This window comes from Panthera leo, chromosome B3, assembly GCF_018350215.1.
Source record: "Panthera leo isolate Ple1 chromosome B3, P.leo_Ple1_pat1.1, whole genome shotgun sequence".
In the NCBI taxonomy this organism is placed as follows: domain Eukaryota; kingdom Metazoa; phylum Chordata; class Mammalia; order Carnivora; family Felidae; genus Panthera; species Panthera leo.
Window position 1 is genome coordinate 85,198,390 of NC_056684.1, and position 25,360 is coordinate 85,223,749.

General features: G+C 36.5%; 1 protein-coding gene across 8 annotated transcripts; it reads right to left on the minus strand.

The window, feature by feature from the left end:
* Positions 1 to 3,266: 3,266 nt before the first annotated feature.
* LOC122222467 (MAP3K12 binding inhibitory protein 1) lies at positions 3,267 to 25,273 on the minus strand. 8 transcript variants are annotated; one of them, XM_042943000.1, is made up of 9 exons: positions 25,130 to 25,272; positions 21,180 to 21,299; positions 19,172 to 19,396; positions 18,987 to 19,083; positions 16,153 to 16,218; positions 15,772 to 15,924; positions 12,070 to 12,167; positions 5,423 to 5,461; positions 3,267 to 3,876 (listed from the first exon to the last, which is right to left on the minus strand). In XM_042943000.1, the coding sequence occupies exons 1-9, from the start codon at positions 25,211 to 25,213 to the stop codon at positions 3,769 to 3,771; spliced, it is 990 nt and encodes a 329-aa protein (XP_042798934.1). In that variant the 5' UTR covers positions 25,214 to 25,272; the 3' UTR covers positions 3,267 to 3,768. The 8 variants fall into 8 exon arrangements, 7 of the variants coding, with proteins under 7 accessions (XP_042798934.1, XP_042798933.1, XP_042798932.1 ...); XM_042942999.1 differs by having other exon boundaries at positions 3,267 to 3,873; positions 25,085 to 25,271; XM_042942998.1 differs by having other exon boundaries at positions 25,085 to 25,271.
* Between the last annotated feature and the right edge of the window lie 87 nt (positions 25,274 to 25,360).

The window sequence follows — 25,360 nt, forward strand, 5'->3', positions numbered from 1 at the left end:
AGATCACAGGGGCAGAGTTTTGGCCCATGCTTTCTTTGGTGGAAGTGCCACTTATTCCCCCAAAGGGCTAGGTCATGTGGCTTTTTTTGTTCTTGAATATCCTCTCAGGCCACAGATAATTGGTCCAGGGGTAGACAGTTTTGAATACAAATTATTCCTTTTTCATATTTTGAATTGTAATAAACACGGGACACTGGAGCCAAAGAGATAGGTGAGAGCTAGCAGCACACAGACCCCAAAGTCTTACACAAAACTAAATTGCAAAGAAGGAGAAAAGAAGACATTTTCAGAGAAGTCAAGCTATGAGCAGAATGAGGCGTATATTCAGAATCCAGATGACATGGCTCAGTGTGACAGAGTGACAAAACCTGGCTGAACTTCCTGCAATTTGAATTACATTATTTTTTTTAATGTTTATTTATTTTTGAGAGAGACAGAGACAGAATGCGAGTGGGTTAGGGGCAGAGAGAGAGGGAAACACAGAATCCAAAGCAGGCTCCAGGCCCTGAGCTGTCAGCACAGAGCCTGACGTGGGGCTCGAACTCATAAACTGTGAGATCATGACCTGAGCCCGAAGTCGGACGCTCAACCGACTGAGCCACCCAGGTGCCCTGAATTACATTCTTTTATTTTCTTTTTTGAAAATTTTATTTATTTGGGGGGGGGGGGGTAGGGGGCAGAGAGAGAATCCCAGGAAGGCTCCATGTGGAGCCCTATAAAGGAGCTCAAACTCATGAACTATGAGATCATGACCTGAGCAGAAATCAAGAGTCAGGTGCTTAACCAACTGAGCCATCAGGCACCCCTGAATTATATTCTTTATAACAACCTTTATGTAAGTTAGAGTTGGGTTTCTGTTTCTTGAAAGCAACAAATCCCTAAAACAGAAATTAGTGCCAGCAATGGGTTGCAAGTCACAGACTCTGAGTGAAAATGAAGAACTAGCTGTGGAGTCAAGGCAGAGGGATAAAGGCAGGAGTGACAGAAAGGATTCCTTATTCCATGGAAAACTGGGTAGTATGGAGGTAAGAGTTGGCAAAATAGCTAAACAATTGTCTAAAATTTCTTGGGACCCAAACCACATGTCACTAAAGGACAAGCTTAGATTTAAAAGTTGTCACATGTCAAAATGTAGGATTAATTCCCTATGGACATGATTAAAATGCAGTGGCAAAAAGTTTTCTATACCCGGTTGGCTAAAAGCAGATAGGGAAAAGCAGAAATTACTTATCTGTTTCATAAAGGTAAGACTTTTCTAATGAGATTGTTGAAGATGAGGTCCAGATACCATTCATGAATTTGGAAAAGCTCAGGGCTCAGGAGCCTAGCAATTGAAAGGCTATCCAGTAGTAGCTGGAAACCCAGCCCTTTTCCTCAGGATAAACATATTGATTACTATCACCCCTGCTAGCTCCCAACCCTTAGTAAATCACTTCCTTAGACTGGAGGGGAGGGATTTTTAGGGGTAGACTGAGGTGGAAGTGCTTCCTGTTTTGCAAAACCTTTTCCACTTTTCCTCCTTTATTCTCTTGAGGACCGGGCCATTAAGAACAATGGGTCTAAGAGGAGCCAAACTAACAAAAATCCTGAGGAAATGGTCATTAGGTAGCCTGGTAATTAAAGAAGCAAACTTACCCACACAGAAATTCCTAGCATTGACTTTCAGTCAAGGATGTACTCAAGAAAGACGGTGATTGAAAACTCTCTAAAATTCTGGGGTAGTTATCATCAGAACCTTAGTCTTGAATAAGCACCTATGCCAACTCAAATCAACATGGTGTTTAGTCCTGGTCTTTTTTGGAGGCTTGAACTCAAGTAGAAAGGATGCTGGCACCGGACAACACTTACTGAAGTGGAGAGAGGAGGCCTGAAGGGGACAATGGTAAAAGGAAATCCTTCTAGTGGACAGATCCTAGGACTGTTAGGCATGATTTGGGAACTTATTCTACTGTCAAGAGGGTCAAGAAACAGACTCAAGACATTTATTTCGGGGCAGACTAGTGACCAGTATGTGATCCTGTTTTCTAGGTTTCTTCTCTACCTCTAAGTTAACCTCATTTTTACTTTTATTGACTTTTTTCCTGTTGTTACTGGCATGATGGTAGTAAATGTGCCAGTAAACCCAGAGGAGGTCATTCTGGCAGGATGATTACAATGACCAGACTGTAATGGAGACTGAGCATTACATATACTGGATTACGCTGGGCAAGACGATCTTCAAGGATGAGTTGCTCCACAGAGAAGAAATATAGTGGTTAAAATGTTAGTAGAATCGACATAGTCCACAGCTACTTCTTGGGAATGATTTCAAAGCCCCTATTTTTTACCTGGTGCCCCCATTCTCAAAGCTTCCACAAATGGTTGTGCAAGGTTGTGTGCATACTGTGTATTTCTGTGAGGTCCTGCCCCATCATCCTGGCCACAACTGATAGAGACCCCTGATCACACTGAGTGAGATCTAAGAGGAGTTGTGAGGTTCTGCAGAGTTGGGTTCGAGTTTGCACCATGTCAACTCAAAGGCATGAATGCCAAGGCTATGGAGACAGGGCTAACATGTCACCCTGTATGGAGTAATGAAGTTACTATCAAGTAGTAATGAAGAGGCCTTCAGAGAAATCAGTTCACAGAGAATAAGGCAGTCACATAGATGATTAGGGGTAAGAGAAAAAGAACGAAGAAGAGAGACAGAGGGAAAGAGAGGAAGAGGGAGAGCAGAAAAGAAGGAAGGTAGGGCACAGAGAACTAGACATAGAAACAGTCAGAGGCAGCTAGAGACAGAGAGAGATGAACTGTTGGTGACCTCCTAGGTACCACAATGTCCAGCTATACTTCTTATAATTAAATTCCAGATTTTTTGATTCAACAAGTTCCTATTTACGAGCTATTTTAGGTAGATTTGATTCTTGCAACCAAAACAATTCTTGACCTAAACATCTGCTCCTTGACTGTAGCTGCATCTTTTCAATGATTAATTTGCAACTATAGAAATACATATGCTGCCTAACATAACTGGGACACTGTAAAAAAGTGAGGCTGTCAAAAAGAGGGACTATTTGTAACGTCTAAACACTTTCAAAGACAGACTTGGTTTTATACTGGAATAATAGCTAACATTTACTGAGCACTGCCCTTGGGCCAGTTTCAAAAGCTGTATATGCATGATCTCACCTATTCATGACAACCGTAGGTTTTATTATTATCAATGCCATTTTACCGATAAAGAAATTAAGATACAAAGAGAGATTAATTTGCTAAAGGTCACACAGTAAGGGGATAAAGGTAGAGTCTACTGTTTATTTACATTAAAGTTGGCATTTGGAAAAAAAAGTATGCATTCATTTAAAATTCATTTCAGTTGGTAAATTCTTCTTGCCTATTACGTACAAAGTACTGATTTAAACAAAAAAACTGGTTGACACTGATGTTACAAATATAAAGTCCTTTTAAATATCACTATTCAAAATAAATCGTCCTTTTTGTGGCATGTACACACACACAAAAAGATGTGCTTTGAAATTAAGTTTTTCGGTTTCCAAAATACCTCCTTTAGAACAGAAGGGGACACTTTCCGACAATGCTGTTTTCCACACCTTATAACCATTTCAAACTTCACTGGAATATCTGCAGATGACCTGCTGCAGGCCAGACTCTCATGAAAAGAACCTTGATTTCAGAGAAGGTAAGTTACATTGATAAACACATATCCACTTAATTAACTGCACTGTAAGTATATAAAAAAAGTAAAATGACAAGAATGAGAGGAGTTTTTCATGGAAGGTGGTGGGTAGCCATGGAGTCTGCTTCTCTTGATTTTCTGAGCAGGGCTTGTCTGAGGGCACTAATTTTTTCATCAAGTTCAGCCAGTGAATAATTCTGCTGTAAACAAGAATAGAAATTGCTGAATAAGACTCTGAAGTATCTTAATGCAGATAAAGGGCTAAATGAACTAGAAATACTGACAATACAGTAAATGTCTTTTTTTTCCTTCATAAGAGTAATTTTTAAATGTTTTTATTATTATTATTATTTTGAGAGAGAGAGAAAGAGAGTGTAGACACATGAGTGAGGGCAGAGACAGGAGGAGCAAGCTCTGTGCTATCAGAGCAAAGCCTGACAAGGGCCTCGAATTCTTGAACCATGAGATCATGACCTCACTCAAAACCAAGAGTCAGATGCTTAACCGACTGCACGACCCAGGTGCCCCCATAAGAATAATTCTTAAATTGAACTATTTATGTTGGCTATATCAGATAGGCAGAAAATAACAAGGCTTAAAATATTTCATACTTTTTTTCTCTTTCCTAATGAGGAAGCTCTCCTGGATACTTCGAAAGGATTGTAAAAACTTTTCTTTAACTGACTACTCTCACTTTGAAAGGATTGTAAAAACTTTTCTTTAATTGACTACTCTCACTTTGAAAGGATTGTAAAAACTTTTCCTTTAATTGACTATTCTCACAGTAAAAAAATTAAACTTTAGGATTAGCTTAACTGCTAGAAATTCTCTTTTGATGGATCAACTGCAAGCAACTACCTCTCCTGGAAAACACGGATGCTCTCAGAAATTTATTCAAAATTTTACAAAAAAAAAATAAGTAGAAAACTATTCTTCAAAAATAAACCAAAAACTTTTTTTTAAGTTTTCTCCAACTTTATTTTTTTTAATTTTTTTTTTTTAACGTTTATTTATTTTTGAGACAGAGAGAGACAGAGCATGAACGGGGGAGGGTCAGAGAGAGGGAGACACAGAATCGGAAGCAGGCTCCAGGCTCTGAGCCATCAGCCCAGAGCCCGATGCGGGGCTCAAACTCACGGTCCGCGAGATCGTGACCTGAGCTGAAGTCGGACGCTTCAACCAACTGAGCCACCCAGGCGCCCCAAGTTTTCTCCAACTTTAAATTTACATTACTACCATTAACAGCTATGAGAACCTCACTAATTAAGATTCAACTAATTAATATAGTAGGACTGTGGACAGTGGTAGGCTGAAGTCAACCTCTGCCAAACATCCTTTTTTGATTTAGATGCTGCTAATTAGTAGGGTCAGCAAAAGGGGGAGGGGCGGGTGGGGTGCCTGGCTGTCTCAGTCTGTAGAGCATAGGGCTCTTAATCTTGGGGTTCCTGAGATGGGGGGGATTTAAATTACCTAGCATTTATTATTTTTCTGCATTTGGTAATTGATACATTCTGCCACAATTAACAGCTAGATACTTTCACATTTATATGACTCATATGAATCATTCCTTACCCTTGAAATAAAATTATTTAATTCAAGTTCATTAATTTATGCTGCCCTTTTTTTTTTTTCAATCTTGAATCCCAGGGTATGATCTAAAAACAACCAGTGTAGAAACTTTACTGATGAGAGGCATAAAATTTATCCAACTATTTCAGAAGCCACAATGAGAATTCAGTAACTTACTTGAGGTGGTTGTACTTTTCTTCTTTTTCCGGAAAAGCTCTAGATAAAAAGAAAGTAAGTAATCAATGCTTAGAAAATATAAACAATTTTCCTTTATAGAATACTGAACACAACACAGAGAACCCTGGCAGAAACAAAGCCCACAGAACTCATCAAGCACTATCTGCCACTGATATCTGTGTCCTTGTATCTTGGAAGATAGTCTCTAAAAGATGATCTTAAAAGTATATAGTAATAGGGTGCCTGGGTGGCTCAGTCGGTTAAGCATCTGACTCTTGATTTCTGCTCAGGTCATGATCTCAATGCTCAGGAGATCAAGCCCCGAGTTGGGCTCTGTGCTGACAGCAAGGAGCCTGCCTGGGATTCTCTCTCTCCCTCTCTCTTTCTGCTCCTCCTCTGCTAGCACTCTCTCTGTTCTCAAAATAAGTAAATAAACTTAAAAAAAAAAAAGTATATAGTAGTGACATCAAAGCAACATGCTCCTCCCTGGCTACACACACATTCCCATTAATTCCCAGCTTCTAATGAGGGGGAATAATTATGGAAGGAGATGCTGTGGGGACTTTCTCTACTTAGTTTCCTTTCTTATAGCCTTTCAGGATACTGAACAAGTGAAGCAATAGAGGAAAACAGAATTTGGAGTACCAGGTGAAAACACACACATGTACACACATCCTTGGTTGACTCTGATGATCACTGTGGTTGTCTGTACAAGCAGCTACCCACTGCTCCTCTATAGGACTCAGGGGAATGCTGATCGTATCCCACTGGTCTTGTCAGCGACTAGAATGGACATGGGCCCAGTTCTGGCCAATGAGTAAGAAGAGGTTTGCTGGAGACTCGGGAGAGAGCTTCTGGAAAAAGCTTTCTCACTTCTAAGAGAAAGCCTTCAAAAGAGGCAGTTCCTCTGGACACTGCTGTGTCTGAATAGGACACCTGAAAGTAGCTGTCTTGCAATCTGCCACTGGGGGAAAAGCCAATACCAAGCAGAGCTGAGGGGGAAAGAGCCCAATTCTTTGACAACCATGATTTAGCCCAAGAACCAATTAACCCTGAAGAGTGTACTACCATTGAACTTCCTACTTTGTAAGATAATTTCCATGCTGTTCAAGCCAATTTAAGTTTAAATCTCTATTACTTAAGCTGACAACATTCTCACTGACATGCTGCTGAGCCTTTTAAACCTTGACCAAATGAATTTCTAGATTTTCTTAGTTTCACAGAACCATAAGCTTCTGAATGGCAAATTAGTATATCGGTATATTTGACAAAGAAATTGTCAATGTAGGTGGCAAAAATTTCTCATGAATATTTCTGACCACTAAGATTTAGAATAAAAGGTAAAAACTTTCATTTTCCTTTGTGTCAAAAGCTGTTTCAAAGAATACTGAGGTATGCTTCTTTATCAGTAGTTACAGTAAGTGGGAAATCATGAAGTGTTGTAATTGTTTTTTTTTTTAATGTTTATTTATTTTTTAGTGAGATACAGAGTATGAGCAGGAGAGGGGCATAGAGAGAAGGAGACACAGAATCTGAAGCTGTCAGCACAGAGCCAGACTTGGGGCTCAAACCCATGAACTGTGAGATCAAGACCTGAGCTAAAGTCGGACACTTAACCAACTAAGCTATCCAAGTGCCCCAAAGTACTATAATTATTAAATATGGGGGGAAAGGTGTTTATATAAACAGGTTCCTTCCTTTGCCAAACTAAGCTGGATACCTGTGATGGGCCCATAGGCAGGTAAGGGCTTAAGGTTTAATTTTGGTCAGATGACTCCTCAGTCTTCTACCTTCCCAAGGGGTGCCTTTTTACACACCTGATTAAAATATACTTCCCCTTGTTTTCCTAACAGTTTAGTCTATTAAAATATTGACAGTTTCCATGTCATTGAGCAATCAGATTATTATTATATCACAAAACCAAAGTGAGAAGTATCAGAATGAGGAGAATAAGGACATCAGATTCAGTAACTTAAAAACAGTAAAATGTGGTTTTGGGGGGCTTAGTTTAGGTGTAGGGTCTTAAATATTTCTTCCATTGTGGTCCCATCCCACTACCGTGATTCAGATTTCTTCTTGGTGTGGACAATGATCTATTTCCTAAACTATCTTTCTGGACTCTAATCTCTAACTCAAACTTCATAATGCCACCAGACAGGAACAAGTTTCTCTTTCTCAAAAACTTAATTGTGCACCAGTGACACCAGAATTGCAAACTGGTTAGTGTGACCTTCAAGGCCCTCCAAAATGTGTTTGCAGTTTTATATTCTAGCCAGATCCAGTTACTACCTCACGCTTCAGGCCCATGACACACTTTCACACGTACATGGCCTGTGCACATGAAGTTGACTCCCTTCTTCCTATACTTACCTTCAGAACCAGGAGTTGCCATTACAGACATGGTTAAGGATCCACCTAGTCAGTGCTTTGGAACAAAGGTAACACACCTTCAAAAGTCCAGTAATGAACTAGCAGCCAAACCCTATCCATTCACACATTTATTCAATGCCTACTATGGTCTATGTGTTCAAAGATGAACAAGACACAGTTCCTGCCCTTCAGAGGTTCAAAATATAGTGTAAAAAACAGATGTGTAAACATGTAAGTGGTAAGTGCTATAAAATGAACAATGCTATAAAAATATATTTGTGAAGCATGTTATATTTATGGTTTCAAGGGTCAAAATTTAAAATCAGTAATAATTCTTTGGAAATACTAATAAGGATTTTATCTTTTAAATGTCTATTAAGGGACGCCCTTAAAAATTTTAAAACATTATCCCATTCAAATCTTATGTTGAATGTGAAGAATGAAGACCTTTAGAACTATTACTTTAAAAGGTACAACAAAACACTAATCTCTGTTGTAATTCCTGCTTTATATACATTGTTTTGGAGTTTTATGTGTTTCATAACTGCAAAGAACTTTACGTAACTTACTTTTGTTCCTGAACCAAATGCAATTTATATCTTTTTTTCCGTTAGCTTTTCCCTTTTCATATGCTGTGCTTCAATGTTACCCATGATAACCAATCTCTGTTCAACTATGAGTCTTCCCTGTGTTTAGAATTCATCTACATGTAAGTCTGGAATAAACACAGATAAATATTCTCAGAGTTCAGAATTCAGTTTCTATAAAAATTCAATCCATAAGAAATATAATGGGCTCAATTTTCCCTTACTAAGTTTATTTTATGTTTATTTATTTTTGAGAGAGAATGCACATGAGCAGAAGAGGGGCAGAAAGAGACAGGGAGACATTCCAAAGCAGGCTCCTCGCTGTCAGTGCAGAGACCTACATGGGGCTCAGACTCACGAACTATGAGAACATGACCCAAGCAGAAGTCAGTCACTCAACTGACTAAGCCACAGGCACCCCTCCCTTACTAACTTTAGAAGCTAGAAGACTGTACAGTGTATGTACTCTTTTCTATACACTTTTGAAAGATATGTAGAAATACGTGATTTCCATACGTGTACTCCCAGCATGAGGATGGTGAGAGTGATGAGTATATGTCCTCTACAGGGTATGTGTTTTAACTCTGCCCATGTCCACAGATGTTCCTAGAGCCGGACCTACCTTAAGCGAAGAGTGTGGCTCCCAGAGATGGCACATTCATTCTGTTTAGGAGGGGTGAGTGCCTGTGCCATTGGGCCTGTGCCATGTTTATTTATAGGCCTTAAGGATAGAGTTAATCTGAATGTTTAAACCTTTTCAGTGTTTTGTCCTTCCTTGTAGCTCACTATTAATTTGGACTTGTCATTTGTAATACTAATCCAGAAGTGTTCCTTCTAATCAAATATATATTGTTTAACATATCTGGAAATATATTTTTAGAGTACTAGTTTTATCACAAGTATGGCAACCTAACACATACAGGCCAATCCTGTTTGCATGTATAATGCTTCCTGCTCCTAAAGTTGTCACCAAGTTTCAGACTGCAGGCCTCTGACAATCCCAGTGTTCTTTTCACCCATTCTGTGTTTTAATTATCACCTCTACAGACTTTCCCAATTATTTGAAGTATAAGTCCTACTCTTGAAAAGTTTACCTGATGTTTCTATCTGCATATCCTGATATGACTTTAAATTCACATTTCCTCCCAAAATAACTCCCCCTCCAGATTTTCTTATTTCTGTCAATGATAGTATAATTTTTCCAACCAGAAAATTGACTCACCCTTGCTCTATGCCTCTTGCATTAATCTTTTCTATTCTCACTCTCTTGTCCTTAGTTCAGAATCTCACTTCATATCTAAGCTAGTATAATAATGTCTCCTTATTCTTGGTCTCTCCCTTTTCATTTATCTCGCAGAGTATTAGATAAATCTTGTGAGTAACTTGCACAAGTCTCTTCCCTGCTCAAATGCTTTCAATAGCATTTAAACTTTAAATGCTTTAAACTTCTGGGTATGGTATTTAAGGTCTTCTACAATCTGACTAGTCTACCTCTTTAACCAAAATAGTCTAAACATTCTATCTTGTGTATAAGACATCCCCAAAACAAGATTATGATTTGAAGGGCTTGTTCTTTTGTTAATCAAGTTCAGTAACAGGTGGATGTTAAGCTTTATAAATCAAAAACAAAGAGAATAATGATGGAGCAAGGTCTCTCTGGAGGCATCCAATACTACGATATTCTCTGTTAAGATCAGTTCTGTTGTTAACAAGAGCTATATTAACAAAGTATGAAATTGAACTAGAAAAATAATCTGCCTAGGAATTACTTAATGAAGGCAACTTGAATGGAGAAAAAAAACTTATGGCAGACTGTTTTAGGAAAAAGCATAAAATCTTTATCAAGTTTTCTAGGAAGATACATTCAAAGAACAACCCTAAAAGTGGAAAAACCTTTGCAATTATGTAATATAACCAAGAAATTTTCTAAATTAGACAACTGAAGGCTAAAGGAATTATATGACTTATCCACATTTTACATATGACACAGTGTATTCATAGCTGGTTTCTGAAACTAAGTAAATGCAGAGTTACTGAGGTTTTTACTACGTGCTAGACAGTGTGCTAAGTGCTTGACTGGTATTACCTCATTTAATCCTTGCTTCAGCCTTTAGAACTTCAATAAACCTTATTTTACATTTGAAGGAAATAAATCACTAAAACTCTTTCTCTAAATTCTTGATCTTTAAGCTTCATTGCTCACTTTTGTTATATAAACCTGCCTTCTTCATCTGGAAATACTTCTTTACCTTACTCGAATACCTAATTCACCACTTTGGAAAAATTGCTGGTTTACCTAAAATAATTTTAAATATATTTTCACCAGTGACTTATAAATGATTCATGCTAATATGAGTTACTTTACATAGTTTTTCTGACCCAGGAGTTTTAGTAAAATTTTCACTAAAAATTTAGTAAATTAAAACATTTTGTTCACTTTTAGATGACATTTTGTTCACTTTTAGGTGAAAAGTTCTAATATGACACTGCTTTAAAAAAGAAAAAAAGAAAAAAAAAACAAACAAAATAAAACCTCAGAAAAGGCAGGTGTATGTATAATCACCCCAGAAGACTGAGTAAAATAACACAGTGAACGCAGGGTCACTTGTCTGAAACCTGCTGATGTGACAAAAAGAGACTTATTAGTACAACACCGTTTCTTAAAGTCCTTGGAAAAAAGGGTAAAAATGAATGAATGAATAAATAAGTGCCAGAGTTGAGGAATTAGACAAGCATTGACTAGTCTTTCAAACAGTTTGGTGGTTAAGCTAAAGAAAAAGGGTGGCAGATTGAGGTGTTTGTTTGTTTAGTATGGAGGAGAAATGTAAACATGTATGAGCTGAGGGAAGGAGTCTGGACAGTGAGGGATTAAACAGACAGAAAGGATAACTGACAGAGCAGGGTCCCAGAGGAAGCCTTTGTTCCATAAGATAGCATTTTCGTAAGTGACAGGATTGACAACTACCTAGGCTGATATACTATGCCATGAAAATGGCTGAAATTTGAGAATTTGGGTAATGTTTAATAAAACTACCCCTTTAAAAAAAATTATGAGTCTAAATACAAAATTCAGAATCATAATTTTTTAAAAAGTAGGTAATTCCCTACATATGACTATGTTTATCTTTGAATTATTATTATTTTTTTTACGTTTATTTATTTTTTGAGAGACATAGAGAGACAGAGCACAAGTTGGGGAGGGGCAGAGAGAGAAGGAGATACAGAATCCGAAGCAGGCTCCAGGCTCCGAGCTGTCAGCACAGAGCCCGATGTGGGGCTCAAAGTCACAAACTGTTGAGATCATGACCTGAGCCGAAGTTGGACACTTAACTGACTGAGACACCCAGGCACCTCTATCTTTGAATTACTAAAACAGTGTTTCACATGGGGCACCTGGGTGGCCCAGCTGGTTAAGTGTCAGACTTCGGCTCAGGTCATGATCACGGTTCATGAGTTCGAGCTCTGCGTCGGGCTCTGTGCTGACAATGTGGAGCCTGCTTTGGATTTGGTGTCACCCCTGCTCTCTGCCCCTCCCCTCTCACGCGCTCGCACGTGCTCTCTTTCTCAACATTAAAAAAAACAACAACCCACCAGTGTTTCACATATAGCAGATAAATGAGTGAATTGTTTGTTATATGATGAAGCATCATAAAATAAAATATTTATTTTTTTAAAGACACTTATACTTACTACAGAATGAAAATATTCAGGAGAGATGCCTTCCAATTCAAGGATTTTATCCTCAAGTTTTTTAATTCTCTGATAAATGTCTCTTGGCACTGGACCACCTAAATACATTTAAAAAAATTCTGAGATTCTATTGAATAATTCTTCTTACAATATTTATTCTTAAAATACTATGCAGAGAAACTTGTGCAGAGGAATGGGAAATATTTAAGCCTCAGAAGATAACGAACAAGAGTAAAATAAAATGAAATCCTTAGCTCATATTTTTGTGTTATACACTGTGGGATATATTATATTACACCTCTCCCCAAGCCCCATTTATGCTTCCTATATTTCTAGAAGATTTGTTATATGTTAAATTTATTACATGCTACTGAATAGTTCCTGTATCGGACAATTTGTACTTCTGATAGATTTTGATAGTTACTTGTGAGGAGAAAAATGCATGGGGACAACAGACCAATTTGGTGATTGCAATGTCTTTATCACTTTCAATTTATATTTCTCCCTACATGCCACATTTTCCCCTTTAACCTAAAAGAATGTTTAGGAGCTTCATCATAATTCCTAACAAACTTTCTGTGGAGGGGGAAGATAAGTTAAAGTTATTCAAATTTTAATGTTATGATTATATCCCAAATCCTTTTATTTCTCAGTACATCAATATGACCATTTTGTCTAGACCCCCACCATCTCTGTCTGGATTACCACAACCTCCAAACTGGACTTCTTGTTTCTGCCTTGCTCCCAGTCTGTTCTCAACACAGCAATGATCTTTTTAAAATGTAAGTCAGATAGTGTCATTTCTCTGCTCAAAACCTTCCAATACCTTTGCATCTCACTCAGACTAAAAACCAGAGCCTCTACAGTAGTATATAAGGTCCTAAACAATTTGGACATTCTCCCCACACCTTTATCATTCTAGCCATTTGGTTCCTTTTTTTCTGTTATTTGAGTAGGCCAAATACTCTCACAGCTTTAGCACCTGTGGTTCCCTACACAAAGCTTTCTTTCACCAACTTTAGGTCTGGGCTGAAAAGTTACCTTATCAGGAAGGACTTCTCTGACCACCCTTTAAAAAATACCAACGCTAAACCTCCCCACAGACACACTCCCTATTCTTTCCCTTATTTTATTCCAAACCATTACTACCACCTCCATATATTACTACTACAGTCCATATATTTTGTTTTATTGCCTGTTTCTCCACTTTTATGTGAGCTCCAGGAGGGCAAAATGTTGTTGTGTTTATTGGTGTGGCTGTGCAGCTTGTGCACTGCACAAACCTAGGAATCATCAGTTCACAAACAGGTGCTCAGTATTTACAGACTGAACGAATATATAATTAGATAATCATTATGCAATTAAAGCATACAGGCAAATTTTCTATCAAAGGTATCAACTTTTGTTGATGTTAAGTATGAAAACTCTAGAAATGGGTTTCTTTTTTCAGAATTTTTTTATCTTAGGATCTTGGTTGTTCTTGCTCTTGAGTACAGCAAAATGAGTAACTTATTCAACTTTGCTCTTGCTGCCCCCTTTACCTAGAATGTCCTCTGCCTCACCTCTGTATCTTTCAAGAGTCAGTTCAAACTTCACTGAATCAGTGAAGCACTGCCTGAATCTCTTCATATGGAGGCTCCTTGTGCCCCACCATGTCCTTCCTTCATAGCCCCCATAACATTCCACTTCAGCATTATTCTTTCTCCCAGACTGTGAAGTTCTTGAAGCTAAGGACCGTAGCTATATCATTTCAGTCCCCCTTGTGTCTAAAATAGTACTTGGCACATAGTAGACATTCAACAGATACTTTTCATAATTAACTACTGGATACTATTAGACTTAATAAGCCAATCAATCCTTTTATCTAGTTGTTTTTTTAAATGAATTTACTTCTGGGGGAGGGGTTAACATTTAATGCTAATCTCTTATTACCCTCAAAGATTTACTCCTTCTCATCTTCTATCTTCTACTTCTATCCGGCAAATACTCCAGCTAGACTGGACTCAGAAATTCCCTAACCATATTTTTGTGCCTCAGTACTTTTTGCACACGGTGTTCCCTCTTTTTGGAATAATTTGCTCCTGCCTGCTGACAAATTCCTACTAATCCTTCAAGGATGCAAATAACACTTCACCAGGGATACCATCTCTTGATTTCTCCTGAGAGTTCTGAACACTAACTTTGTGCCCACTGTACTTTGCATACATCTGAAAAGGGAAATGAGCAATCGTTCATTTAAAAACCTCTTGAATACCCGTTTTTTGCCAGACACTGTGCTAAGCACAAAGTAATGAACATGGCAGACAGTTTGCTCTCACAGACCTTACTATCTAGCAAGGGACATAGATATTAAACAAACACAACTGTGCTAACTGCTGTAAAGGAGGGCAGGGAGTACCACGTGCTACTGAGACTACACGAAAGGGCAATCCATAACAGTCTGGGATCAGGAGGGGAAAGCATGGGCATAAGAAAAAGCCTTGGTAAAGGCCCTAAGGACAGCAAAATGAGTAGGAGCTGGGAAGCCCAGAGGGGGCTGGAACTGTAGGAGTACATCGTGCTATTTAAAATTATAATCCCCTCCCATCCTAAGCTCCTTTCTCTTCTCTTGGTCAACCTGCTTTTCTCTGTAGCTCTTCTTGTGTAGCATATATTACTAGAATTTTTGTTTACATGTATTCTCAGTGCCTAGAACAGTACCTGGCTTACAGTAGGAACTTAATACCTATTTGTGGAATGAATATATAAGTACTAAGTTTGATATGCATGTAAGGGCAACAGGAAACCATTAAAGAATTTTTAACTGGGGAGCAGCAAGATCAGATTTGAGCTTCAGAAAAAGCAGTTTGGCCATTGGTACAGATTTGGTCTTGAGGAAGAAGAGAAAGAAGACTAGTGGCAAAGCAACCAGCAAATATCCTTCCATCAGTCTGAGGCAGAGAACAGTGACTTCAACTAGAGAAGCAGCTGTGGAAGTAGACAGAAGTGGGTAGGTTTGAGAGATATTTAGAAGACAGAATCAACAGTTATCTGGTGACTAAATGAGAAGGGAGACCAGCTTTACAGCCAGTTGAGACTGAGGTTTGATTTCGAGTTGTCATTACTACCTTGGGCCTGTTGCTTGAGCTCTCTGAACTCAGTTTCTTCATCTGACAATAACAGCACCAACACCTCACAAAGGTACTGTTAAATATTAGATGACTTGACATGTATAATACTTTGAGTGACTGGCACTTAGTATTATTCAATAAATGTTAGTTCATTTCCCCTATGGTATTTACTTAGTTATATGCTTCTCCTCACTGAAAGATCTTTGGGGAATAGGATCACATTTATCAATACTTGGTACCTAGCACAGTGGGTGATAGTCATGGTTAAGTTATGACACTGGTGGCAGGAAAAAGACTACATTAATTTTCAGCCATGACTTTAATAAACTGAGAGTGTCAGGATCTATTTGGAATCTGTTCCCTTTCTACTAACAGTCTCAAATTGGTGAGAAGTGCAAGAGGAGGAAGAACCTGAACACATGAACTGTAGATTCCTTGAGAGTAGAGACTATGCTTTGTTCATTTTCATACCAACCAGAAGCATGTTTTGTACGTGGCAAGTGCTCAATGAAAATTCTGTGACTCAATAAATTGTGTAGTTTAACTACTTGCAAAGGTACCTTGTTAGGGCACTGCCCAGCACTCTGCTTACCCGTCTGCAATCGCAAGTGAGCCTCAATATTTTGTAGTCGTTCTTCTACAGCCTGATTACCACAATCTCGGAGCATGCTGTTAGGTTTATGACCTGACCCTTGAATTCCTTCAGGTCTAGTCTGTGGTCCATATGTATTCACAACTCTAGAAACTAAATTAAGAAACTTTGAAATGTAAATTTAATACGCTCCAAAGTCAGAAATTCTATCTCCCTAACAGTACTTTATAAAGACCATCTAACCAACCCAAGTATGAAGGCAAGACTTTTTTTGTGTTTTAAAATAAACAAAATTTAGATAGGAAGGTGATTTCTATTCCATTTTGTTTATAATTGAGAATAAACTTCTGTCAGTGATGAAGATATGTAGTGGATACTTACCTTTTACATGACTTTTAAATCCCGGGTAAGGAGTAAAAATGGCATCAGTTCTTGCACAACTGTTTTCTAAGGAGAATTTAGATGAGTATAAGTTTAAATATATTCCTTGCTAAGTGAAATAAGCCATACAGAGAAAGACAGATACCATATGTTTTCACCCTTATGTGGATACTGAGAAACTTAACAGAAACCCATGGGGGAGGGGAAGGAAAAAAAAAAAAAAAGAGGTTAGAGTGGGAGAGAGCCAAAGCATAACGGACTCTTAAAAACTGAGAACAAACTGAGGGTTGATGGGGGGTGGGAGGGAGGAGAGGGTGGGTGATGAGTATTGAGGAGGGCACCTTTTGGGATGAGCACTGGGTGTTGTATGGAAACCAAGTTGACAATAAATTTCATATATTGAAAAAAAAAAGTTTAAATATATTCTTAACTTCAACTATATGAGATTTTGAGAAACTTCCAATAATTCATATTAACATGCTACTAATAAAAGAATTATCATTTCAAATAACAGTAATTAAATTACCATCTTATTCAGGATAAAATTTAGTGACCTTTACCCTCTAAAATTTATAAGCTTTAATCGTACCTAATTTTTACATTCACAGAAAGAAAAGTCCTCAGCATTCAGTGGCATAATTTAATGTAATTTTTTAACAAATACCAATATCTACCCAAACCATCTGGACCTTTGGAGAAAATACTTTATATATTATAGAAAGCATTTTAATTTTAAGCCAAAGAGACTTTATTCCCTTTATTTCATCACAGAAATAAATAGAACTCATTATTTTTACCGAAATGCCTTTTAAAAAAATACAGCATTTTGATATTACTTATTGGTCAAATTAGCAATCATCTAATAAAAAGGATTAATTATACATTTAACACATTTTAATTTCAGAATCCCAAAAGCTATCTATCTCTTTCCAGACTGTTCCTGTCTAAAGGTACAATTTTAGGAAAAATAAATTGTAAAAATTTGTTCCAATTTTTTTCTAAGCTGAAAGGCATAGCTTTTTTTTTTTTCCTCAAATTAGGTATCAAAAAATTAATTACAAACCCAGGGGAAAACTGGAATAATGTTAACCTAACATGAATAAATTTGAAACATAAGTGTGTCAAATATTATGAAATTACACTTAAAATGACATTAAGCCATGCACTGCAGTAAATTTCCTGAAAATTTCCCCTTATTTTATAATAAAAAATAGATGGTAAAAGAGATACTGAGGGAAACTTCTTTTTTTCCCTATGGAAACTGATTTTCAAAAAAAATATGTTTTGTTTCAGTCAGATTGACAGGTATCAAAGGAATACACGAACACATTATAATACATTCATATTTTTTCAGAGTTTCCTTAACAGTTCCGCTGACAAATTAAATTATGTGAATATTCTAAATTTATCTTTTATATAGATAGTAAACAGAATCATTTTCTTTTTCTTTCCTTTTTTTTTTTTTTTTTTGAGATACCTCAATATACGTTCAAAGGGCCATCACTTCTCCATTCTTTTTCTAACATTTCATGGGGCTAAGGGTTAAAAAAAGAAGCTATCATCCATTCCAGAGTTATATTCCATGTATATAGATTAACTGACCCATCAGTGAGAAATTCAGCATGGTGTGAAGATAGTGAATGTATGAGTGCTAGCCACTCTCCACAGCAATTCTTGCTAGCACTGTTTTGAGCCAGCAAGGGATTGAATGGGCCAAGGAATCCTGCTGAGCATTTCAATTCTTGTCAATTTCTATCCCCTGGTGGTTTATAATAATAGAGTTAGCAGGGAGAACAGAGGAATAACATTAGTGACACATGTGCTTGTTCCCTCAACAAACCCTTTCTCATGGGTTGCTTGCCGTTGGATGGATTGCAATACCTGAGATTTTGCCACTATTGCACCTGTTCTGAAAAGCTAACAGGAAAATTTACTAAGCCTAGAGATATGAATGTATAATGTTAATAGCAGAAAAGGCTGAATTCAGGACCCACTTGAGCCTGTATTATTTCATTATTAAGAGAATCAGTATACCAATGTAAGTGTCAATTCTAGGTTCATCTCACAATTCTGTATTCATAATAATTAGCTAAGAGATGGTAGAGGCAACAAGAAAAATGTTCATTCCAATTAGGAACTCTTCTCCATAATTTTTTCTAAGAACTACTTGTTCTGATTATTACTATGATGCCTGAGTAAGATCTATGCCAGTGCTTTGCAATATTTTGTATACTGCAGCATACCTGCAGATTTGTAAATATACTATAGCACCAAGTGGAAAGGAAAAGGAGAATCTGATAAAAAGAACAGCAAATGCATGCACTGTGAGAGAAAGGAAGAAAGCATAAGACACCACAGTCTTCATGACAATTTTTTTTATCGTGACAGAAAACATTTCAAACAGCTCATGAGTAGTGAGAAAACTGCTCCCTCTTGAGGAGTATTAACTTTACTAAGTTCACTTTATGTATTAACATCATAATTTCAAAAGTACATTTACAGGCTTGAAATTTATATAGCTTAGTTCCTTCTTGGGAGACTAAGCAACACTGCCACCCACACTTCATCTTCATTTCTAAAGGAAATTTAAAAGAATCTTCACCTGTGGTAGCCCTTGTGTGTAGCATTTGATCTTTGCATAACTAAAATGAAACCTGTTTTTGCAATGTAGTGTATTATTAAACAGAAAGAAATTCTGCTGCCTTAGCTTCTAAATAAACCTGTGAAATAAACTGGTTTAATGTTATTCACTTTTGAAAACAAATGAAAAATCAGAGCAACTGTAAAAACTGTGCTTAAAATCCTATGAAAATTAACTTCTTCGAGGTAGTTACCTTGATTACAATCAATAACATTGCAAAATTCCCTCACGTTGTTTTCATTGATTTCAGCTTGCTTTCTTTCAATAAATGCAGATATTCGTCTGTCAATCTACAAACAATAAGTACGCATGTTTTAACAATTCAAGCATAAGATTTTAAAAAATAATACCCCCCCCAAAAAAAACAAAACTTCTTACTTCTGCTTTTCCAGCCTTTATTTGAACTACTTCTGGATCAACATGGATCTGTGTCTTTTTCACATCTCCTAAATCACAATCTTTGTGCTTTTCTTCCTCTTGTAGGTCACTAATGGGAAATTTGGCATTTACTTCATTCTTATTCCCCATTTCTGTTTTTTCTGTCCCTCCAACAACAGTTGTATTCTCCTCTTTAATCAGAGGCTGAAGTTTTGCTAAAAAAGGCTGAGAAAAACACAATTCCATCTGCAGAGGTTCAAACTAATCAAAATTAATTACACATTTAATATATTTATATAAATTTCTGCTAAGTAAATGCAATATTTAATATCAAACAAAATATAAAAAGTTGGCATATCAGGATACATAGATCTGATCACATGTGTTTGCTGTTCTCTGCTATTGTGACCATTATCATTTGCTATAAATCTGTTTGAAAGAAAGAAAGAAAGAAAGAAAGAAAACCTGAGGAAATTTAAAATTTTCTTTGAGGGAATCATTCTGTCACTCATCTTTTATTTTGTGCCAAATCAAAGCCTCAGCCTCTGGCACCAATGCCACTTAATTAACATGTCATTCAAATGCCTCCTCAGAACACTAAGGCTTAGTATTTTTCCTCCTTAACATGAGAGCCAGTGCTCTCACTCAGCAAAGCCCTGCATTATCACTGTATCACTGGAGATTCTCCACTTGAAACTGCAGTTGGCCAAAGTGAATGAGACAGCATAGATATGAAATATATAGGTGTTATGCTGAGTGAACACTCAGGCTTTTCCTGACATGGCAAGATACCTTCTTGGGTCACGAAATTAAATTTTTAAAAAGAAAATAAAAACTCCCAAGTTCCATAGCTGAAAAGAGATATATCCCTATCATTCAGTATACTGGAGGGAATTAAAAAAAAAAAACAAAACAAAAAAACCCTATTGTATAATGTAAATTATACCACTAATTCCACCCTCCCCCCCCCCCCCCCCACCCCAACAATCAGGCCTCAGTTGAGTTCTACAACTCATTATTTCTGTCCTTTAATCTTAGGGTTAACTATTTCAATATGAAACAGAGTTAAAATTTCCCATAAAGTCACTGAACAGAGGGTTGAAAATCAATGTTTACTCCATTAATCAAAACACACCAGTACTGGTCAATGTTCCAGTTATTTTTTCATAACTATAATTTTGCTTCTGTTGTTTACTATATACCAACTATTCTTCTGAAACCTTATAACATCCTAATAGCAATAAAATGACCAATCCAAACAGTTCTTCCACTTACCTTTTGACACTTCATATTATATACTTTGATTAGAGATAAACTGCAAACTTAACATCAGTTATAACTGCAGAGACGGAAACTAGCAAATAACTAGTTCAGTTATTAAACTGAAATATTATAAAATATAGCAATACTATTATAAATAATTCAATGTTGACTTCTAATATAAGGGATGAATTATTTCAAACTGTTAAGAAAAAGAAAAGATAAAATAGTGACTGGCTACTTACTAAGATGAGACATTAATGTCACAGAAATTACTTTCTTTTTAAAAAGTATGCTGAAACTGTTTAATTGCAATAGACACTCCAGGATGTGTCATGCTGGGATAATGCCACTTCTTGAACCACTGAAAGCACTCCATGAGCCTCCAAACTCACCCAAGGCATGGAATCATTATCATAGCATGACACACACCTGCCGTGTCTTATTGCTTAATTATAACCCACCATAGATGCTACTGTATTGAATTTTCGGCACAAGTCTAGAATTGAATAGAATTGCATTCATTCAGTCTTCATAGCCACATTGGCCTATTGGACTATATTCCTGAGACTGTCCAGATCACTATGGAAATGAACAGATTTAGATCTAATCTGGCTGAAGTAACCTTTTATTGATAACACTATTAATACAGTGTTAAGACGGACCTGACAAATACTCTAGTTTATAATTTAACTGCAATTAATTTCTATTCTCAATACTGAATTAACATTTTTAACAAGAAATTTACCTGTAAATATAAAACATGTTGTTCAAGTGCACTAAAGAGCAAAGTGGGCTGGAATGCCGAGAGGCTCTGGAGCTTGTTCCAATCGATTGTAATTTTCACCACATCATCTCTGAGGTTAAGCTTCAAAGGGGCAAACCAGCGACATCACAAAAATTACACGATTAAGCTGAATATATGGGATGTCACAAAAATAATATTTCTTTAGAGTAACATGCCTATTTAGCTCAAAGTTATCAGGTTTTTAATGATACATTAAAATGCTCTACCTAGTTACCATTTTAAAAGGCCAAGAAAGGTGCAATTTTTATAGAAAAAAATCACAATGACATCTCATTCTAATTTTATTCTTGGGTCTGTGTAATGGGACCATCTCACAGGTGAAACTGTCCAGGAAAGATGGAAAGATAAGGCTTTTTTTGATACTTCATTATCTAAAACCTTTGGATGAGGGGGCAAGAAAGCCTTGCCCTTTTCAGTACTTCTAGCTCAGAGCATTAAACAGAAGGGGCAGGTACATTTATGCAAGTTCTGATATAAACATTTCTTTTTGTTAAATATGTACATAAAAACATAACTGACATACATCATTACTCTGATGTTTTCTGAATCACATTTTTATCATTTTCAACTTTAACCAATTTTTAAAATAATTTGGAACTCAAGATTATTCATACATATTATAAAATCTAGGGATAAACTGCAGCATGTTTATTTACTTCAAATAAAAAAACAATTACTTAGCTGTGGAATCTGAAGTGAAAAACAAAAACTTTTCCACAACACTGGCCAAATCTTTGGTTAAATAGTATTTTCTAGTATTGTGTGAGGGCTTATCATATAAAACTTCTTATAAGTTGGCTATGTGTGACCTGTTAGAATAAAATTATATACAGAAAACTACCAAGAACCCGAATATAAAATTAGTATCAAAATTAGTGAAAATTTTAGAAGGAAAGCTTCCATATTTAGGCTCTTAAGTAAATAAAAGTGAACCATAATAAACTTTTCTAGGGACATGTGTTTATAGCATACTATAAAGATATGCTGCATCATAGAATTATTTTTTCAGAAATCATTTATTAAAAGTTAGTCCTATTTTGTACAAAATAAAGGCAAGTGTTACATTAGTTCAAATACAGATGTTATGAGTTGTGATTATAATAAAACAAAAAGACGAATCACTGAATAAAGAACCAGAGACCCAAAGTTACCAAAAAGGCACTATACTCAATGAATACTATATGACAAAAATTTACCACCCCCACCCTTTGCATGAGACAAGAAACATTTAAGGTCCATATTAGATACGTATAAAGAAATAGAAGTTTTGTATAGACTGCACTGGCAAAGGTTAGTTTATGTTAACTAAGGTTTTACATTAAGATTACTGCATTAATCTTAGTTTATATTATTTAATGCCTGTAAAAATTTCATTAGACAACAACTTACGTATGGAAGTAAACTATTACTATACTTCTACAGTCCTGTAAGAGATCTATAGTTGATAATAAATTTATGTGTTATTCATAAGAGAGTTATCCCTAAACACTAGTCATAATAGAGTTTAGGGATAACACAGATAAATCCTCAACCAAAGCAAAACATCAAATTTTCTAGAGAAAATAACTTACAGAAAATAAATCTTAATGTTGGGATCATATTCTCCTTTCAATTCAGCATGATTATGTAAGCCTTCCAAGCACAATTAAAAATATTTGGTCTTTCAAGAAAACCACATGATACAAATTAACTTTAAAATTATCCCAATAAAAATAAATAAATAAATAAAATTATCCCAATATATCCAACTATTTACTCAACAATTTCCCTATTAGTAATATGAGTTCTATGCATTTTTATCCTACAGAACTTGTTATTGTAAACCATTCACTCAAAAATGTATTAGTTCGATATTAATATGGCCTATACAAATATGCATTTTCAGTAAAAACTTAAATTAATATGATACTCCAAGCTAACAATAAATAATGCTTCAGCTTGGTAAAATGGACCATGGAGAGGCAAGCAAGAAGGTTAAAATCAGTAAATCTGAAATCTGGGATAGAAAATACTTTTTAACATTCAATTTCGTTTCTTACTGAGGAGAGCCAACAATATAATGATACTATGCAGAATGAAATTAGGCATATTGACATTTTTTTTGAAACTTATAATTAAAAATACAGCCTGCAAACTTGTTGCAAAAGTAAATAGTGATTTCCTCCGGGAGCAATTTGATAAGTATTGTGGCTTTCATGCTTATCTTTAAAGAATACATCTCAAAATATAAAGAGTAATATCAAAATGGTTAGCATTGTAAAAAATGGTTAGCATTTAATTGATGAGACAAGGATTTAATTTTTGACACTTGTATAGATGGTCCCTTCACTGTGTCATGTAAACTCGCCAAATATTTACTCTTAACATTTTTGACAAGTGACATAAGTAAACTTTAATCACATCTCTATTTGTACCTTCAGAATATCTGAATGTTTAAAATTTTTAAATGAGTTGTAAAAATTCAGTATGCAAAACATTTCAAAAGAAATGTTTAAATTATTTCTTAATGTTACTTTAAAAAATATCTCATCACTAAAAAAAAACCTTATGTAAATTATAGATGAGCAAAAACTTTTTTCATCCTGACATTTAAATATAAATAAACCTTACAATTCCAATGTCATAAAACATTCTTAAAATGTTAAACCAGTACAGGTCTTCGGTGATAAGACTAAAATATTTATGTCCCCCAGTCTTTAAAATTTTTTTAGTAAGTCCGTGGCAAACAATTGAGTTCAAAAGTTATAACTTTTATCAGATTCTATTAATAACTTCCATTACACCAAACTAATGTTCAACTTGGAGTAGTACTTTTTGCAAGTCGCGACATATTAGAATTTCTTTTAAATACTGAAATAACTTAAAAAAATGTATTCTCTATCTACCCACGGCTTTTAAAAATAATGTTTTACCAATCAGACAAATGATCTATTTTTATAAAGGAAGATAACATTATCTTCGACACAAAAGTCTGCTACCCGCGCTAGTACCAACCCCATAACAAACATTTAGAACTAGAAAATATTCCATCTAAAATATGAGAGAAGATTTCCTTTTTAAAAGCAAACAAACGTATTTTCAAGTTGTTTCTCATTTAAAATATGCTTTGCATTTTACTTCATGAAACGTTAATAGTCACTTAATTGTAATAGAGTGTAGGGAGTACTTTTATTTAAGCCCAATTTATTATGATATATCTGCAGAGGTTATTAGCCAGTTAAATTAGTTAATAATTAAATGACGATTAAACAACAGTTCCCGATGCAAACTGTTGTCAACCGTGGCTAACTCATCCAACTTTATGCAAGAAGTATTTAGATTAATTCCTTTTATTTTCCTCCTTGTATGAAAGGGTAAGAGATGCACACAACGACCAGAAGGAAAAAAAGAAAGAAAACCAAGTGACTCATTACAGCAAATCACTCAAAAAAGGCTGAGAGCTCTTTTCCAAAACTCTCAGGCCGCGCTAGCCTATCAATTTCTCTAATGAATGGACTGAAGGAAACAGAGTCCTACGCGCCAGGCGCCTTCCCAACCTACACAGCTTTGTACACATTCATTCTCTCCAAACATGTTCTCGGAGCCGGGTTTTCCACTTACACTCTCCTCTCTCACTCTTGGGGAGAAGAGCTGCAAGGAAATCTAGTCTGCAACCCATCCTGAACTAAGTCCGTACGGCCATCCTCGCTCCGACCGACGGCTGCTGGGCTCGGGCTCCTCCTCCGGCCTCAGTTACTCAGGCCGGATCCCGGCCGGCGTCCTCGGCCCCCCGCCTCCGCTAGAGGAAAAAAGGGGGGAGGGGCCGGATAGTTCCCATACCCCTACTCCCACAGACCACCACTCACTTGTCCCACCAGGCTATGCAGAGAGCGAAAGATTTCGCAGAGCACCTCTTGGGAGAGATTAGGGCTGCAGCTCCGTTCCAAATTCCTGTCACCACTGCTGGAGCGACTAAGCTCAGCGACAGCAGCCATGACACCTTCACAGGCTACCCCCGCCACCACCGAGTTGTGCTCACAAACCCACCCCCTCCCGCTTTCGTCTCTGGGAGATGACGTAAAAACACAGCGTCTCATTTAGACTCGGCTTTCGAGGACCCACTCTCTCGTTGTGACTGACAA

Coding starts and splice junctions, on each gene's coding strand:
- LOC122222467 (XM_042942998.1), bottom strand. CDS start 25,213: ATGGCTGCTGTCGCTGAGCTTAGTCGCTCCAGCAGTGGTGACAGGAAT. Junction 19,397..21,179: donor AACATGTTTTATATTTACAG/GTAAATTTCTTG, acceptor TGTTTTTCTCAG/CCTTTTTTAGCAAAACTTCA. Junction 12,168..15,771: donor TCACTTGCGATTGCAGACGG/GTAAGCAGAGTG, acceptor AAATGTATTTAG/GTGGTCCAGTGCCAAGAGAC.